At 38.8% G+C, this 18096-nt stretch overlaps 5 protein-coding genes across 5 annotated transcripts; 2 read left to right on the plus strand and 3 right to left on the minus strand.

Annotated features, from left to right (window-relative positions):
• Positions 1 to 46: 46 nt before the first annotated feature.
• On the plus strand, positions 47 to 1578 carry aqp12 (aquaporin 12). Its single transcript, XM_010791140.1, has 3 exons — positions 47 to 655; positions 1236 to 1352; positions 1432 to 1578. The coding sequence occupies exons 1-3, from the start codon at positions 61 to 63 to the stop codon at positions 1563 to 1565; spliced, it is 846 nt and encodes a 281-aa protein (XP_010789442.1). The 5' UTR covers positions 47 to 60; the 3' UTR covers positions 1566 to 1578.
• Positions 1566 to 3531, minus strand: rpp21 (ribonuclease P subunit p21). The gene is made up of 5 exons (XM_010791139.1): positions 3312 to 3531; positions 3072 to 3172; positions 2605 to 2687; positions 2285 to 2419; positions 1566 to 2084 (listed from the first exon to the last, which is right to left on the minus strand). Exons 1-5 carry the CDS (start codon positions 3366 to 3368, stop codon positions 1975 to 1977), a joined length of 486 nt encoding a protein of 161 aa, XP_010789441.1. The 5' UTR covers positions 3369 to 3531; the 3' UTR covers positions 1566 to 1974.
• A 181-nt stretch (positions 3532 to 3712) lies between these two features.
• On the minus strand, positions 3713 to 12738 carry pak2b (p21 protein (Cdc42/Rac)-activated kinase 2b). Its single transcript, XM_010791142.1, has 15 exons — positions 12493 to 12738; positions 10580 to 10937; positions 10387 to 10493; positions 10114 to 10264; positions 9168 to 9199; positions 8959 to 9075; positions 8677 to 8812; positions 8507 to 8570; positions 7179 to 7227; positions 6823 to 6935; positions 6613 to 6730; positions 5968 to 6067; positions 5696 to 5892; positions 4959 to 5096; positions 3713 to 4836 (listed from the first exon to the last, which is right to left on the minus strand). The coding sequence occupies exons 2-15, from the start codon at positions 10767 to 10769 to the stop codon at positions 4750 to 4752; spliced, it is 1599 nt and encodes a 532-aa protein (XP_010789444.1). The 5' UTR covers positions 10770 to 10937; positions 12493 to 12738; the 3' UTR covers positions 3713 to 4749.
• Positions 12739 to 13403: 665 nt separating this feature from the next.
• On the minus strand, positions 13404 to 15632 carry pigx (phosphatidylinositol glycan anchor biosynthesis, class X). The gene is made up of 6 exons (XM_010791143.1): positions 15451 to 15632; positions 14985 to 15075; positions 14769 to 14904; positions 14417 to 14630; positions 13959 to 14062; positions 13404 to 13835 (listed from the first exon to the last, which is right to left on the minus strand). Exons 1-6 carry the CDS (start codon positions 15512 to 15514, stop codon positions 13698 to 13700), a joined length of 747 nt encoding a protein of 248 aa, XP_010789445.1. The 5' UTR covers positions 15515 to 15632; the 3' UTR covers positions 13404 to 13697.
• Positions 15633 to 15914: 282 nt separating this feature from the next.
• Positions 15915 to 17380, plus strand: cep19 (centrosomal protein 19). Its single transcript, XM_010791144.1, has 2 exons — positions 15915 to 16146; positions 16763 to 17380. Exons 1-2 carry the CDS (start codon positions 16017 to 16019, stop codon positions 17107 to 17109), a joined length of 477 nt encoding a protein of 158 aa, XP_010789446.1. The 5' UTR covers positions 15915 to 16016; the 3' UTR covers positions 17110 to 17380.
• Positions 17381 to 18096: the final 716 nt, after the last annotated feature.

The raw sequence follows: 18096 nt of genomic DNA on the forward strand, positions 1-18096 counted from the left end.
TGTCAAAGCCCCATTCATTCCTTTTGGAAGAGAATCAGCAGGGGACAGATGACCTGAGCCATGTCTGGACTGAATGCATCTCTCGGATACTTTGTGTCTGCTGCCATTTTTGCGGCCTTAGTCCGAACACTTCTTAAAAAATGGCCAAGGTTAAGCTTCATGTTGGAGTTTGCTTCCTCTTTCATGCTGGTGGCATGTTTGTTGGAGGTGCAGACCATTGTAGAGGTGGGTGAGTGGGCTGGAGGCTTGGGTCCTGATGTGACGTTAACCGTTCGGTTCGTGGTGTTGTTAACCCATGGTATTATCTGTGGAAGTGCGTCAGGGAATCCCACCCTGGTTGTGCTGAAGTTCCTGCAGCGGGAGGCCACCACCCTACCCACTCTCCTTGCTGTTGCAGCCCAGTTTCTTGGGGCCCACCTGGCGCTTCTTGTAGCTCTTTACTACTGGAGTCTGGAGCTGACAGACATGCACATGATCAAAAACCTGATGGCTAGAGAGTGTAGCTCATCTCTGCTGGTCTCCTTGGTTCAAGGTTTTTTCACTGAGTGTGTCTGCACGCTCATCTTTCATCTCGTCCTTCTAAACCTGCGACGCAGATCAGCCCTGATCCGGGTGCCGCTGATCGCAGTCCTCCTCACTTTCCTGTCCCATACAGGTAAGTTCTAGGTGAACGTGGCTCTTCATCGATCCGAAAAAAGTCGTAAAACTCCACTCATGCAAGGTACCTTTATGCTTGTGAATATTGCTTGAGGAAAATTACTTGAATACAAAACAAACATTTTAATTTAAAACCCACAGTGAAAAAAAAATCATTGAAATATAGGAACGCAATGAAAAATGAATATAGCAGTCACACACTTCGTGGGTGCAGGCCAAGATGACATGGTTTCTGATCATTTAGTTTGTTAGACAAGTTAATTACTTTTAATTATAGCCTGACTAAAATGTCTCCTCTAGTCAATAATTATATTGTTCGTGATGCATCTTTATACATTTGGCTAAAAATAGCTATACAATGGTTAGGATTGTTACACTTACATACAGCTTATTCACTACTCTAGTTTAAGACTTGAATTGTACCTCATCTTGATATTAGTCATGATTCAAGCAGCTGTTTCTTTGCTTCCAGTGGTAGTTTATAAGAGTTATGTTTTGGCTTCCACTTTCCTTCAGGCATTATGCTTTAGTTAGTTTAATAAATAACATTAACTTTATTTGTCTGTTCTTTTTTGCAGCCCGAGGCTACACCTCAGCCTACATGAGTCCCTCCTTGTCCTATGGCCTCACCTTCCACTGTCCTGGATTTACCTTCATTGACTATGCAGTGGTCTATTGGCTGGGCTCTCTCACAGGTATATTAGATTAAAAAGAAAAACATGTGGAGCTCTTTTAAAGTAAACATGCTGTTCACACACTGTATCTGTTTTCCAGGCATGATTCTGGCTCTGTTCTTGTACATGGGTCATATTCCAAGGATCTTTTCCAAGAACCTACTATATTCTCAGAAGACACGTCAGAAGACACGAGTACCAAAGGGGGACAAAGCAGAAAAGAAGAAACAGTGAAAGAAACTACCCTTTATTTTTTCCCTTCAATCAACCTTTAAGGACATTTTCTGAAAACAAATGGTTAATGGACAAGATATTTTACTGTACAGAAAATGTAAAATATTATGTATAGAATATAATAATGACCAATAAATTCATTTCTTCCATTCTTGTTTGCAGTTTTTAATACAATTATTACCACATATGAGGTTTTACATTTGAAAAAAAAATACACACTTCCTTCTTAAAGTGTATCCGACATGGTGGCCATCTTGTAGCTTCAAAAATCGTTCGGTGACAAAAACACTGCAGAAAATGATCTCAGAGGCCAAAAGGAACTAAATCCTTAAAATAACTAGAAGTCTGGGGACACATCTTTTTTTTTTAAAGGCAAGTAATATCAGGTCTTTCGTATCTTAAGACGCTGTCACGTGCTGGTAGTACTCTTTGCATCGCTCTTGGCAGCGCTGGGTTTAGAAGACACAGGCCCATCAGGTTTTTTGCCTTTCGTCTGTTTTTTATTGGAAGGGCCTTGATCTGTGAGTGAGAAAGAATAAATAATGGTCAGTACCAATTGTTAACATGATTAAATCATTATTTCCTCAATGGGAGTTGAAACATATTAGAAAATAACTGTTTTGTAGTTAAGTGATTAGCGTGAGTTTGGTAAACACAGTATTTCAATGGAAACCATTTTCTGTTAGGCTGATGTAAAATGTCGAGTTGAGGCTCATCACCTGGCTGCTTTTGTTGCTCCATTAGAGCCTCAGGACGGTCCACCCATAAACAGTGATTGGGATCATTCAGTAAAGTCTTGCTCTGCCCACAGCTGAGGCAATGCAAAACAGTAAACCGGGTTTTGCTGTTTTTTCCTAATGACACAAAATCAACAAAAGGTTCATGTCTATAATGGGTTCATACATTTTCAAACACATACACATTTTTAACTAATACATTCACTGTTTGGAAAAAAATCTTCAATTTGATAACCATTGGTAAGCAATGTAAGTTAACATGGTAAACATGGACTTTCACTATAAATAATGAACAGACTCACTTCTTTGTCTTGTTGTAGCAGTGACTCCAGGGATTAGCAGTGAGCAGCACTTCTTGCATAATGTTCTCTTCACTGATGGATCTCTGCAATAAAATATAAAATCTTAAAAATGTGTCAGATTTGGTTTCTGCCTTTCTGGAATCACTTTTGGAATAATAAATATGACTTAGAGGGACAATTACTTTGAAAGTATTCCAGGCCTACTAGTGTTTCTCTGAAGAGAACACTAATGGACATGATTAATATAGGCCAAATAAAGAGAGGGCATTATTATAAAGCTGACTTGTACACATTTGTGAAACTATTGTTGGTGCAATTTTGTGTTTTGTGGTTGTTGTATCTTGAGGATTTCTACATCTTCTTGTAAATCTATGCTCTGAAGTGGCAGCGCCTTACTGTCATTACCTTTCAAAATAAAATCAATCTAGGCAAGAGAGTGACACTAGATAATATTGAGCAAAACTTACTGTCTGAGAACTAAACGCCTTGCAATTGTCTTCTGTGTGAAGCAGTAGAAACGAGCCAGCTCGACATTTTCGGGGTTTTGTGTTAAAACACAATGTGCAGCCTGTATAGAGATAAAACCGGTGGAAGAAAATCATTACACGCTTGCTTAGCAAATAAGCTAACATGTTAGCCACGTGAGGAGGCTACTGTCATTGGCCTCACGACAGCCATTAACTTTTGCTTTATTATGTATTTCCTACCTGGTAAAGATAGTTCATTCTTTGGTAAGCATCTTTGTCTTTCAGTTGTAGTGCCATTACACAGAAAATATTAGAAAGAAACTGTAGTAGTTAGTCGTTATAGCTGCTACACTGAGTTACATCGGCCTGAAGTCAAACTGATACACTTCCGGGAAAAACCTCCAAAATAAAAGCATCGACAAAGCTCACACCTACGAAAAAAAGTTCCTAAAGTCGTATCATCGCAGTCTGTAAATAATCATGTTTTATAGGCATAAAGCTATCAATTAAAACAAAAGTTCTTAATTCGTTCTACTTCCTAGATACAGCAAAGAATGCATAACATTATATACATTTATCTAGTGTTCTATTTGTTTAATTAAATCAATTAAAGTAATACTGCACAACAATCACTTTCAGTCTCAAATCACAAAAGCACAAACAGTTGCATTTATTTGTGTGCGCTGCAAGGTTGTTAGTCATCCAGAAAACAAAAAATAAACAGTCTACAAATTGTCTTTACTAGCCTTCTACAGCTAACCACTATGATATTGACACTTTTCAAACTAACTTTAGGTACACATTATATACATGGGAAAAGAGCATTTGTTTAGTCCAGAAAAACACAGAGAGGACAGAGTTCAACATACAATACTAATTTTTAATAACAACAATAAAGAAAGTATAAACACTGTCAATCTAACATTTTAATTTGCCTGTAAGGTGCACCTCTGGTATCAGGAGACTAATGATACAGAGGAAGAACTGGTACAGTAGGTCTGTCACGTGTGGCAATCGAAAAACGACACACTCACAGCACATGTTCATGATGACGACACTACTGCACTGAAATGTTTCCTATAAAACCGGTACTAGAAAATGTCCCAAAAACACGATTCAATGTGGAAATAGCAAGAGTGTTCATTGAATGAGACCAACTATATAACAAGAAGGGGGTCAAATATGAAATTCAAGTATCAAAATAACTAAGACACTGACAAGCTGAAAAGGTAAATTACAAAGGAAGTACAAATCATGGGAAGAGAAACATTGACACAATCAACAATACATTAGGCAACATTTTGCATTTGTTTAAGGCAGTTGATTAAAAAAAACTAAAAAAAGAACTAGGCATCTTCTTCATTCCAAGTTAAATACAAGCCTAGCGCTAACTTGTCACCAGGAGATTGGTTGTACAAAATAACTACGCCGGACTCTGAAACTAAGCACTTTAGTTTGACTGGTCTTCTGACATCTGAGTGAGAATAGAGTTCATATGGACAGCGGTGGAGTTATGCTCTATATTTTTGGTCTTCTTCACAGTGAGGTTTGTCAGGGCTTATAAGGCTGGTGCATCAAGAGTGTAAAGTCACTCTTAGCCTATTGTCTGGCACAAAATCTAAATGGTTGGCACATATCCGTGCACAGCATGGGAAGGCAGGATAGCTTGCTTCATTAGCTAACGGTTGCCCTTCATGGCCTCCTTGGATGCCAGGATGAGAGGTGTGAGACTGGAGAGAGGCTTTGCTAGCTTCAGGAACGGATGCTGCACACCAGATCAACAAAGAGAAATTGAAGGAGGGGAAAAAGAGATAAACCGTTGAATAATTCAATTAAAACACAAGACAGGTTCAATGAAAATATCCAAGGAGAAGTAGAGTTTCTAACCTGCAGCAGCTCTTTGCCTCCGTATCTTTTCTCTACATCCATTTCCAAGCAACGGTTGAGGAAGTCTCGGAAGATCGGAGACAGCTTCTCTGGATTCTGAAGCTCGGGTGTGCCGTTTGTGGCAATCAGGTATAATGCCTGCCAAAGGGGAAAAGAAAACTATTCAATCCGAAAGCGAGAACATTTACAAAGCCTGATCTGTTTTTTATTAGTGTTATAAAATTAAGGAGGACAGTTTGACTCCACATATTTTTGTCTGATGTACACTGATATTATATTTCCTGAAAAATCTAAACTGTCTTAACCTTATACCAAGACTCTGCATCTTTGTTTTCCCATGCTTAGAGCTGAGCACAAAAATAGTGTCCGGATCTGACACCCTGAAGACATTGCTGCCACACCCAAACATAATAATGTACACCAGCTCTCTCACATAGTTACACTGCTTTTTCCAGCCCAGCATTCACAGTCAGCACAAACCGCTTAACTTTTCTAAAGCACTTAATGGCAGCAGAGTAAAATAAACCCAAACAAACTGTATGTGACATCTAATAACTGGTCTACAGAAATCAATAATTGAGCGAGGATATGAAGAGAGCAGTGTGTTCCGGGTCAAAATGACTAAGACATTTACTCCAAGCACAGATGAGACAATTATGAGAGTTTAAGGTCAAAGTGTTGGAAATGAACCTAAAAACAGATGAATAACCGGGAGGGTTGAAAAGGTTCACACTCACTCGTAGTGGGTTCTCGTTCAGGTAGGGAGGCTCTCCTTCAACCATCTCAATGGCCATAATACCCAGAGACCAAATGTCTACTTTAGGCCCATAAGCCTTTCTGGTCACCACCTCCGGAGCCATCCAGTAAGGCGTGCCTACCATGGTGCTGCGTTTGCTCTGCTCCGGAGTGATCTGGGCACAGAAGCCAAAGTCGGCTGTCGAGGAGAAGAGTAAATACAGTTAATGAGAGTTACAGTGAAGCAACAGAGAAGTATTAGTATAGGACTTACTCAATTTGACAGAGCCGTCCATTCCAAGTAACACGTTGTCACTTTTGATGTCCCTGTGAATGACCTGGTTCGCGTGCAGGAATTCCAATGCTTGTAAACACTGCAGGTATGAAAACAAATGAGAGACAGAGAGTGAAAAATTGTTAAGAGTCAAGTTTTTTGTTTTGCTTCCGACTCACACATAATGTTTAGGCTTGTACAGCATCAAGGTTTTAACAAGGTATTTACAAATCAAGTGTTTTCAGCTGAATTAGACTAATTTCAGTTATAACTCTAACCCCGTTTGTTTTATGGAGCGAGCACTGCACCAGATTCGCTACATTGCTTTGTCAGCAACCAGTCATATTGTAACTTATGAAGCAATTTGGCCTTGAGTGCTCTGAGTAATTTGGCTTGCTGTTGACACACCAGTTTGTTGATGAAAAATGCAGCGCCTAGCATTTGTTACTCGTGTTTCTCACCACTGTTTTTCTAAGAAAAATATAACAGGACTAACAGGGGTACTAGCCTAAAAAAGGGATGTTTTTCTATACTGTATACCACAGTGAAATGCCAGAAAGGTATGAAAGATAGATATCACCTTATAAAGTGGGACTTGGGTTTGGTCTCTTTTATAAAACACTGGTTGTTAATAGTTCAGGGTACCTCTCGGCAGACAGCGGCTATCTGGGCTTCATCCATACAGGTCTCTGTCACCACATCTGTCAGTGAGCCTCCAGCCAGATACTCCATCACCACAAACAGCTCCTCCGCCATCAGGAAACTGACATACACAAACACACAATGTCACACACTGGTGTCCAACCATGTTTGTTTTTTTAGACTTGTGATAAGATGTTCTACTTTCATTCTTACCTGTCCAAAAAGTTGACGATGTTGGGGTTCTTCAACTCCTTCATCACTAGAATCTCATTGATGATCAGCTCCTTCTTCGGCTGCTTCTGTAGGTTGATCTGTTTAATGGCCACCTGTAAAAAGGACACAAGAGTGAGCAGAGGTTTAGAATTGAGTTAGTCACTGTTGCAAACCCTTGCTCAATTCAACATACTCATAGGTATCTTAAGATAACACATTTCAGCTAACTTTAAATAGGTAGTCAGTGTGCTAACTTGATTCCTCTTCTAAACATGGAGGAAGGTGCTCCATAATGTGTTGTGATGTCCACTACTTTACTGTCTTTCTTACTTCTCCTAATCTAAACATCACTTTACCTCCTGTCCTGTGGCGACGTCGATGGCTGTGAATACGGTTCCTGATGCTCTGTGAGACAAATGAGATAAGCCATTTACTTCAATGAACATTTAACAAACCGTTGAGTCAAACTGGTCTGTATATCCATTAGGTTTTAAAATCCCTGATGTTAAACAAATCATAAGCTCCAAATGAAAATACTGCTAGAATATTCTTATAGGATAGTTATTATTAGTGATGTTACGTATTGCGCCGAGGCTTCGGAGCGTGTGTCGAGTAATCCCCGAAGCTTTTTGTGAAGCATGTATCGAGGCTTGTATCGTTTTGGGCCAGTGACATCATCGATGACAAACGAAGCCTCGCTGCCTCTCGTTACCACGTGACTGATTCAGGAAGCGATTCAGATCGGTTGAACTGTTGAACCACAACGCTCATAATGCCCATGGTGACATAATAAGAACCATATTGCCCCTCCTGTACCCGGGCCCGCTGGTGACACGATGGAATTAAAAGAGCTCAGAACCTCACTTATATAGAGGTCGGAACATGTCATAAGTATAAATAGATACAAGCATAAATAAATGTAGGAATAAAAACATGAATAAATAAATGAATAAATACAGGAATAAATATGTTCCAGTGTTTTCAGGGGGATTCAGCGTGTCAATGACTCACGACTCGTCAATACGTCTTTTTTGTTGTTTATAAAAGCTACAGCTGAATGAGATAATGTAGTTAATAAATGTATTCTTTGATATGGTTTAGCCTTTCTCAGGCTACAACATGGTTAAGTTTATGAATATTATTAAGGAATACAAATCCCTCTTTGCAATGTTTACCAGCCTCCTTAGGCTTTTCAATCACAATCAACTGGAATAAAAACAATATTGTTAACATGAACATATGATTCATTGTTTAGAGTTATTAAAAGGCTTTACTCATTGGGAACTCGGTATGAGATAGAGCACACTGTTGAGATGTCCAATCTGCCTGTTTTACACACTTTGACCAACAGGGGCTTTGTGTTCAAATGAAGCCCATGAGATGAACCCTTTTGTGAACCAATTGGCTGGAAAGCTTCAAAGCTTCATAAGGCTTCATCTCGCCATCACTACTTATTATCTCTCTGGAGGCAACTGGCTTCATATACAGATACTTATAAAGCTAAATAATGTATCTCACAAAGCTAGCTCAAAACATGTTTTTTTAAATGAAGTTAGAGGATTAAATGAAAACAGGGAAAATATTCAGTCCCAGTAATATCTGGCATCCTTTTACTGTACATTGTTAACACCTAATAACACTATTTTGGAAACTACATTACATCTGGTTGTTGCGTGGCACTCACCCCTGACCAATTTTTTCATATCTGGTGTACTTCTTCTTGGGATCTCCAATGCTGACTATCGTTCCTGTAAGGAAAATAATATATGTAAAGGAAGAAATACAGCAACAAATTATGCAAATAATTGAACAGTTAGGGTTTGTACGTAAGATTTATGATCATTTATAATTTACTTAGTCTGTCCATGATCTCCTCATCCGTCATCTTGCCCTTCTTGCCCTTCTGTCTTTCTGCGGCCTTGGAGGCAGTTTCTCCGTCTGGACACGTGCTGGGCGCCGGGATGGGGTCAATAACAGAGCGTGTATACACCTGAACAACAAAACAAAGACAAACAAATCAGTAAATAAATGTGTAGGTTAACAAAGAATGCCTTAGCAAGTAAGCTATGAAATACAGATTTTTGAATTAAAACATGATCAATATGCAGTCAGGATTACTAAACCCAGGGGACTTACACTCTTTGTGTACTCTGGTCTTGGTGCCACAACAGGTGGAGGAGTTTCATCATCGTCGTCATCGTCGTCAATGTCTTTGATATTCGGAGAAGAGGGTTCTGTGCCTTTCTTGGTGGGCTTGATTAAAGTGGAAGAAAGGTTGTTAATCGAAACAAAAAAAGAAAGAAATAACAAAGGCATGTGTGTTTTAATAGTTTTGATATACTTACAGACTGAGGCCCAGGAGTGAATGCATCTTTTTCTGTCAATAAAAACAAACAGAGGGACATTTAGAAATAATATTAGTCGTGACTAGAGATGTCCCGATCCGATCACGTGATCGGGGATCGGAGCCGATCACGTAATTTTCAAAAGATCGGAATCGGGAGAAAAAAAATCGGGGATCGGGATTTTTTTTTTTTTTAAAATACTTTTTTTTTAAATGTTGTATTCAATGTTACAAAACAAAAATGACCATGTTCAAGTCTTAAAGTCATCCTGAGGCCTTAGTTTTGGTTTCAAATTACACAACATCATGTATGTGTTGCTTCTTTGGGGCTTGTTTTCATAGACCTGGTTGCTTATTTCTCTCAAATCTGGCAACAGAGTGGGCAGGGCGCAGTGTCTAATTGTAGCAGTAAGCTAACGAGTACTGATAAGCTTTATTTTGTTTTGATCCAATGCTGCACAACTGAACTGATCCAATGATGCTATGAAAAAAAGAAGCTATATCCATGTTGGATAGAATATCCAATTTAAATAAAAAAATAACCTTAAGGGACAACTTGAATGCTTTTTTTTCTATTAATGCATTGCATAAAGATCGGATCGGGAAACATCGGTATCGGGACATCCCTAGTCGTGACCTATACAGTCTATGGTCGTGACAGATTACAAAGTATTTTCAAAGACTAACTTTGGCTTACACATTTGAATGTTTTACTCATTACGCTGACTGGTCACTCCTTAGTAATAATAATATCGATCAAACTCTTTGCTTAGAAAAAGGAACATGTGTTATCAGCTTGAAGACAAAGGCTTCTGCTTCAGGAGTAAACTCTTAGGCAATAATAAACTTCTACCTAGAATCCTGTTTGACGAAATACGCCACACGTTTCGTAATGTCCTGCAGGTAACTAAATAAACGTATTGTCTGACTTAAACTTGGAGCCTTACCAGAAGATGAGAAGCTGAGGTACTTCTGACGACTGTTGCCTGTAGAGTCGTAGAACTTAAGAACGTCAAGCACAGCCTGTGGGTTTTTCTTCTGCTCCGACTTGGTGATGTTTGAGGTCTGGAGGAGTCGAGCCCACTGCTCTGGCATACCCTTTGAAAAGAACACATGGTGTCAAAATAGTGCAGACTTGTGATGTAAATGTGTCTTTTGGGTGATAATATGTGCCAAAATGCCAGTATATTTGTAAGAACAACAAACAGCAAAAGACTCACAGTGAACTCCCCTGTGACAGCATCAAACCCAACATGTATAGTGTGTTCAAAATCTGAAGGTGGTGAGATCTCCGGTCGCTCTTTGTCTCGGTCTTTCTTTCTACCGCCTGAAAGTGACCAAACCCTTAATGAAATCACACAACACACACAATCTGAACTAATCACGCACTTGAAAATACGTTAAATATCTGACCTTTTTCCGCCCCAGAGAAGATTGAGATGATCTTGTTGCGAGGTTTTCTCTCTTCAGGCACAGATGGCAGAGGTTTAGAGCTGTGGTTGGCTGAGAGGGAGTCTTTTCCAGAGCCGGTGCTGAAGATGGTGCTGCTCATCCTGACTGGAGGGGCAGGGGGTTTATCCTCAGCGTCTCCGTTATCACACATCACTAAAGGTTGTTGTGAGCCTCACAGGGCTACGAAGGCAGGAGAGCACGGCAGGTAAGGATGGCAAATTACAGACGCTCACATCAGCATGAGGCTCTGGTGTGGTCATGCACTACAGAAGTAGGGGCTGAAAATGACAGCGAATTGAGAGGAAGCATCCAAGGGTACCTGGAACAAAATCAGACATTCATCAGACCATAAACATGCTATAAGTATAAAGGGGTAATAATTGCAGCAAAAAGGCCATTTTTAAGGGTACAACTTTTCGCAAGGGTACAACAAGCAAACTCTAAATACATAACATTGAAATAATTCAGTTTTAACCAGATTATTGAGTACTACTAGACTAAAAGTATGATGATTTCATCTAAACAACAATCCTGCTACATACTGTGTTGAGAGAAACTTGTGGATCCCACACATGTTTTTTGGGAATGTCAGGAAACTAGCAATATTGGGATGAGTTAAAAGTAATATTAGGATATGAACTATGCAATGGAAGTCATATTTTTTTTTACATTTAGGTTACCTAACACAGAAAGATCTTTAACCCATCCAACATCAGGACCAATATCTTATTAAAGTTCTAATAGCAGCAGTGACCCAGAGCACAATCACAAGAACAAATGTGAAAGGGGACAAAAGAAGTGAAGTAGACTATGTAAAATAACAAATATAGCAGTATGTGGTGACTTATTATCAAATAACCACACTAATATAAGCTGAATAGTATATAGGAGTGGGGGGAAACACCAGACTATTTGACATGACACACTAATGAGACAGAAAATACTACGCAAAGAGAAACCATACACACTGTCTGGAATGCTCAGTCTCCTATCATTATTTTAGCAGGGGTGAAATGTAACTAAGTACATTTATTAAAGTATCGTCCTTCAGTAACCATTTGAAGTACTTTACTCGGGTATTTCCATTTTCTGTCACTTTCTAATCCACTACATTAAAGAGACACATTTTTTACCACATGTATCTGACATCTTTAGTTAGTCCCTTCTTAAAGTATTTAGATAAAAACTCATAAGAGAAAGCATACCAGAAACGATTTTTAAATCAAAACAATAGTTTGGTCTGTCTTTCAAATAAGGTTAATCGGGATGAGGGGTTTGAAGTTATCTGAAAGCCGACTGTTAGCTAAACTAAAACAGATCCACAGCTTTTTTGTCCTAACTTATTAATATCTAAACAACTACTATACTATTAGTTTCAGAAGGAGAGAGCATTTTTATCCAAGTGTTTTCTCTGTTGTGTCCTAGTGGCTACAGAAGAATAGATGAGGATACAAGAATAATGCCCTTTGCCCTTCTCACTGTTCGTTTCACACAGAAATCAAACGCGTAAACATGAGTGCTTTTTGTCAAATGATAAGAAATGTCAGCATATCGATGTTCAGACCAATTCCCACATATAACGGTATTCCTGCCCTTCAAATTAGTAATAACTGGGGCGGCTAGCAAGCTAACGTTAGCATTAACTACTTGGCCAACAAGTGTGCTAGCCTAGTAGCTAGAAGCTAACCTTAGCATAAAAAGCTTTGTGCTTACAATCCTACGAGATCAGCGTTTTGGCTAATGGTTACAAGCCTGACAACCACACTTATGGGTTTACTCCTGACACATTAAAACTGACAATATATAGTTAAAACAACACTATATATGCTACACATTATCTGGTACAAATGTGGTTTATTTGCAGGCTAACTCACCCGATAATCCACACCAGAATAACTTGAATATAATTTGACTGCCGCTCGATCCGATTGGAAAACGTTTATAAATCCGTTATAAAGAACTTCCTTTGTGACATGGGCCCTTGGTGGTATGACACGCATACAGATATGTCAGTAAATGTTGCTACAACTATTTACAAAGCACATTTTCTTCTATCTTTTCGGTCCTTGGATAAATCCGCAATGGCGAAGGGGAAACGGAACTACCGACCCAGCCCCAGTCTATTCAATAAATGTTTCACATGAATGGTGTGTGGAGTGTCTCCAAACATTACTGCTAACACTCAGAGCTTTAATTACACGTGTTTGACCATTGGAAATACTAAAAGCGAGTAACACATTAAAACAGATTAAAACACTTGAAGTTAGAGGTTGATTTAGGCCGCAAGGCATTTTAGGTAATGTAGTTCAACATTTACAATATGTGAAAAGAAGGCTGATTGATATATTCAATCAAGGTTGAGGTTAAAGATATAACAACTAGGCCCTAAGCCTTTGAGCAATTCCTGCAAGCTATATTTGAATTCATTAATCTCTAAATCATGACAATGCTATGACCGTATGCAAATTGACATTAAGCAGTCAACATGTGATATATGCCCTCCATACATATGGTATGGCTATTGCACGCCATTGACATCACAAAGCAAAATGCTGTGATTTAAACTGTATTATCGAAATCATGTCAAGATCAAACCCTTATATGAAGTATTATAGGGCTGCATATGAAACAATTATTTCTAACTACCTTATCGATAGTCATGTCTCCATTAGCTTTATAATCCTGCAATCATACTTTCCATCTGCCATTTTATAACTTCATTGTCAACACACTATGATAATTATCTTTAGTTTAAGATGAAAATCACAAAAGAGTAAACAAAATAGACGGAGAGAAGATACTTTGTTTTTATTATTCAGATTTTAAAATAGTGTTATTTTGCTCTTGGGATCATAAGCTCCATTTGTTCTGGGGACGCTGGGTACATGTCCCCACCACTTTTTGAAAAGACCAATTTTGTAAAAGTAAACACTTTTTCTAACAAGTTACACCCTTGCTTGGGATAAAGACAGCAACAGGATTTGTGGCCATACCATGTACCATGATCCTGGTATCAGATAAAACTGCATAATTATAGTATTATGAGTTATTCAACACAAGATATGTTGACCATCAGTGTTTAAATGATGCGATGTTCCCACATGTGTTTGGACAGTGCCACACAGCAGAGCATTGTGACTAGAAGAGTTCCACCACACACAGGCCCGCACAAAGACCCGTCACCAACTGGAAACTGGACACTCACAGGGCCTTGCTCCTAAAGGACACAATATATTAAATGAAAAGGAAAGCAGCAATAGACAATAAGTATAAAATAAAGGTTAGAAATAAAATAGACTTTTTTACACTTAATATTTGGGAGAGATTTACATAATGATACCTTTTGCTGATGCTGTTGTTTAACCCATTGACATGAGCTTGAATTGTGGTGAGTACAGGGGGCTTCCATGACATCATGAGGCTCTACATTGTTAAGCGGCACACCTTTAAGTGAGAACAATTTAAAGATTAAGACAAAAAAAACACACTTAGTTTCCTGTCTCTATCAACTGTATTTTTCATCCCATGTTTCTGATAGGAAAATAGAGAATAGGAAGGTCCTTTAATAGTCCATTATTGGTACATACACTAAACCTCACCTTAAAATATATCTTAAAATATTGTTTATATAGTTTCTGAGATGAGGGATGTGCATGAATACCAAATAATAATAATACATTTAATTTATATAGCGCTTCTCATCTGCCAAGACAAATCTCGAAGCGCTTCACAGCAAAGGACACTGATACAATTTGAAAGATAAAAAAAAACAAAAACAAGTTAACTTCATTGACTCACATTTTTCAGTCCACAGCAGTAGCTCTGGAGGTTCTATTTCAACTGACGTAAACGTTTCGCCAACAAAAGAAGGCTCGTGGTAACGGCCGTGTATGGGAATCGTTACTTTTAACAGTGTAGGAGTTGTTCCATCAGGGGTGGGATAAACAAAGGTGACAAATCCCGTAGTCTTGTGAGCAGGCCCCTCTAGGTCAATGGTTGAATCTAGTATTATCTAATAGAGGTGAATGCATACATAATCACATTAATACAAAAATACAATTTGTACATGAACATGGATTGTATTATGATTTTCCCAAATGTGCTTTGTTAATACATAAATAAAGGTGAGTCAAGCCCATCTCAAATTTACCTTCCAATCACTAAGATCGCTGAGGGATGCAAGTTGGTACGGATCAACATAAACACCTCTAGGCCATCTATGAAGCAGCAAAACTCTGACCGCACTGTGCACATCAGGGCTGAGCTCAACAGTGATTTCAACCTCCCTAAAACACATCAGAAATCACTTACTTATTACTTTTACAATGAGTGTTTAATATGATTAGAATTTCCTATTTGCCAATACCTGTGAAAACCCCTTTTGATTATCTCCATTGAAACCAGTGAGGATTCAATCCAGTGCTGTAGAAGACCACAGTGGTTCTCATTCTTCTCATCTATAAAAATATGTAGGTTTTATTAGTCAAGACCTGACAGAGCAGACTTATTATTAGTATTACAACAACAACAATAGTCATAAATGTATGTCTGGCATTATTTGTTAGTTCAGTTAAAGCCTTGTGATAGATGAAGATGCCATACAAGTGGATTTACAGTTATACACAAAGGGACAGGGAAATCATTTTTCATTTCAAACTTTATAGCAATTACTCGAAATCAATAAAAGAGCAAACATTTTAAAATGTTTCCACCTGATTGGCTGTCAGTTGCCTATCCTGCCAGACACTTTACTTTCAATGCTTTGGTTACAAAACGTATCAGTGTTAATCCGGTAAAGCTATAATGTCTACACATAGATCAATATACCTTACCCCTTTCGATAAAACAATGACATGACGCTAAACAAGCCAAAACAGACACAAGTACAAAATACATCCAAAAATAATAATGGTAAACTACAATAATTAGTTTACAGCCTGCGTTCTGTTGAACTGGCTACAACTAAAATACCAAAAATGCCCAGCATTTCTTTCAAATTGTTTACGGAAAAGAATGTTGAAGGACCCTTCTTTAGTTAAAGGGACGCTAAGATAGCGCATGACTAGAAAGAAAAACAAAACGGTCAATCTGAGAAAACTCTGAGTAAATAATCAAGTATCAAAAGGGGTATGGTGTCGATAACATATCAATCATAAACTTGATGCTGATTAAAATAATAAGAATTTGGGTATTATATTTCAATTTAGACAGGCTGCAGCCAAGACAGATAGGTTCAAGTCTAACTACCATTGGGCACCCTAGCAACCATAACGCGTTAGAGCTGTATGATGCTCGTTGTTCAGATGCGTACAATTTAAAATGTATAACGTTTAAAATATGTTAGTCTTTTACCACTAGACTTAAATTGAATGTATACCGCTGCAGTAACTACCTGAAAATGAGTTTCGAGGCAAAGCGATGTGGAGTGCAGTTCAGTCCTCCCTCCATAGTTTTAATTTATCAACACAAGGAAACTAAAGATGTGCGAAAAAGAATAATACCTGTGCGCAACTTCTCAAAATATTCCGGTAAGGCATTACAGTTTTTTGCGACACGTTAGCTACTATTTATTTATAACCACAGAGATCTCACAGTCCCTTATAAGCCTTAACATATCACAATCGAGGTATAAATGACCATAGCTGAACAAATCAGGGCCCAGTGACAGATTGTTTTAACTTTTCTTCACTATAGAGAATTTGCTGTCGACATTAGACAACTGCCTCTCAACTCAGGTCCCTCAGTGGCCATCGAGGCTACAGATGTAGTCTGCTTTTTTGAAATTATTTAGAGGTACCTCGAACAACTGCATTTCGATAGGAATATGCACCACCAAACTAATATGTCAACTTCAAGGATAAGAGCTTAAGGAGGGTGCCTTATTTTGAACTCTTCCTGAGGCCGTGTCTTGTTTATGGCCCTTTATCCAATTCTAAGTATTTTAGTTTACATAATGCTACAAAGATGAATAGCACATTTCCTGACAGGAATGTTGCATCTGTTGCACTGTCCCTGGTGGATACACAAAGGCAACAGGATACATATTGCACACAAAATGTGGTTTAACAGTCAATAGGGCTCCTTAACAGGTTGACCTTGTTACTTCCAGCAGTTTCAATCCTTGATGCCCTCTGTAACCTCCAGATTATAGCATGGCTGCAGAGGGTCTGAAAAACCACCCTCGGCACAGAGACTACCTGGAGGATGTATCCCAGAGCCAGCTGGAGAAGCTTCACATCATCCTGCGAGATCACATGCAAGGCCTCAGCTTGGAGCACAGCCTGGCCTCGTTCCGACTGGACCCCGATGAAGACCTGAACCAACTGGATGACGATAAGCTGGCTCGCAAGAAGGGCAAAATGGACGAACTGTTCGAGAAGAACCGGAAAAACAAGGACGATCCAGACTTTGTTTACGACCTCGAAATGGATTTCACCAAGACCACCCAAGAAAAGTGCAGCTGGGATGAAGAGTCTGATGATGGATTTTAAAACTCTGTTCTCAAATACTTTCTCTGACCTTTAAGACTGCAAATCACCCAACAAACTGATACTCTATTTAAAAGAAAATCTGAGACAGCTGAAGTTTACTACAACTACCATCTAAAGTCTTACACAGTAGTAACATGGGGAACTCCAAAGGAAATATCTTCTTTTATACACTGAAGTATATACACCTGCATTGCTATTTTGGAGGTATACATACAGTGGGGCAATTATTATAGTTAGTTATAGTATTTAGTCAGCCACCAATTGTGCAAGTTCTCCCACTTAAAAAGATGATAGATGCCTGTAATTTTCATCCTAGGTATACCTCAACTATGAGAGACAAAATGAGAAAAAAAAAAAAAATCCAGAAAATCACATTGATTTTTAAAGAATTTATTTGTAAATTATGGTGGAAAATAAGTATTTGGTCAATAACAAAAGTTCATCTCAATACTTTGTTATATACCCTTTGTTGACAATGACAGAGGTCAAACGTTTTCTGTAAGTCTTCACAAGGTTTTCACACACTGTTGCTGGTATTTTGGCCGATTCCTCCATGCAGATCTGGATCATCTAAATGCTCTCTAGCAAACTATCTGCATGGAGGAATCGGCCAAAATACCAGCAACAGTGTGTGAAAACCTTGTGAAGACTTACAGAAAACNTACGCCGCCAGGGACTCAAATCCTGCAGTGCCAGACGTGTCCCCCTGCTTAAGCCAGTACATGTCCAGGCCCGTCTGAAGTTTGCTAGAGAGCATTTAGATGATCCAGAAGAGGATTGGGAGAATGTCATATGGTCAGATGAAACCAAAATACAATGATCCCAAACACACCGCCCGGGCAACGAAGGAGTGGCTTCGTAAGAAGCATTTCAAGGTCCTGGAGTGGCCTAGCCAGTCTCCAGATCTCAACCCCATAGAAAATCTTTGGAGGGAGTTGAAAGTCCGTGTTGCCCAGCGACAGCCCCAAAACATCACTGCTCTAGAGG

Source organism: Notothenia coriiceps, unplaced genomic scaffold (assembly GCF_000735185.1).
Source record: "Notothenia coriiceps isolate Sejong01 unplaced genomic scaffold, NC01 NC01_scaffold00035261, whole genome shotgun sequence".
NCBI lineage: Eukaryota > Metazoa > Chordata > Actinopteri > Perciformes > Nototheniidae > Notothenia > Notothenia coriiceps.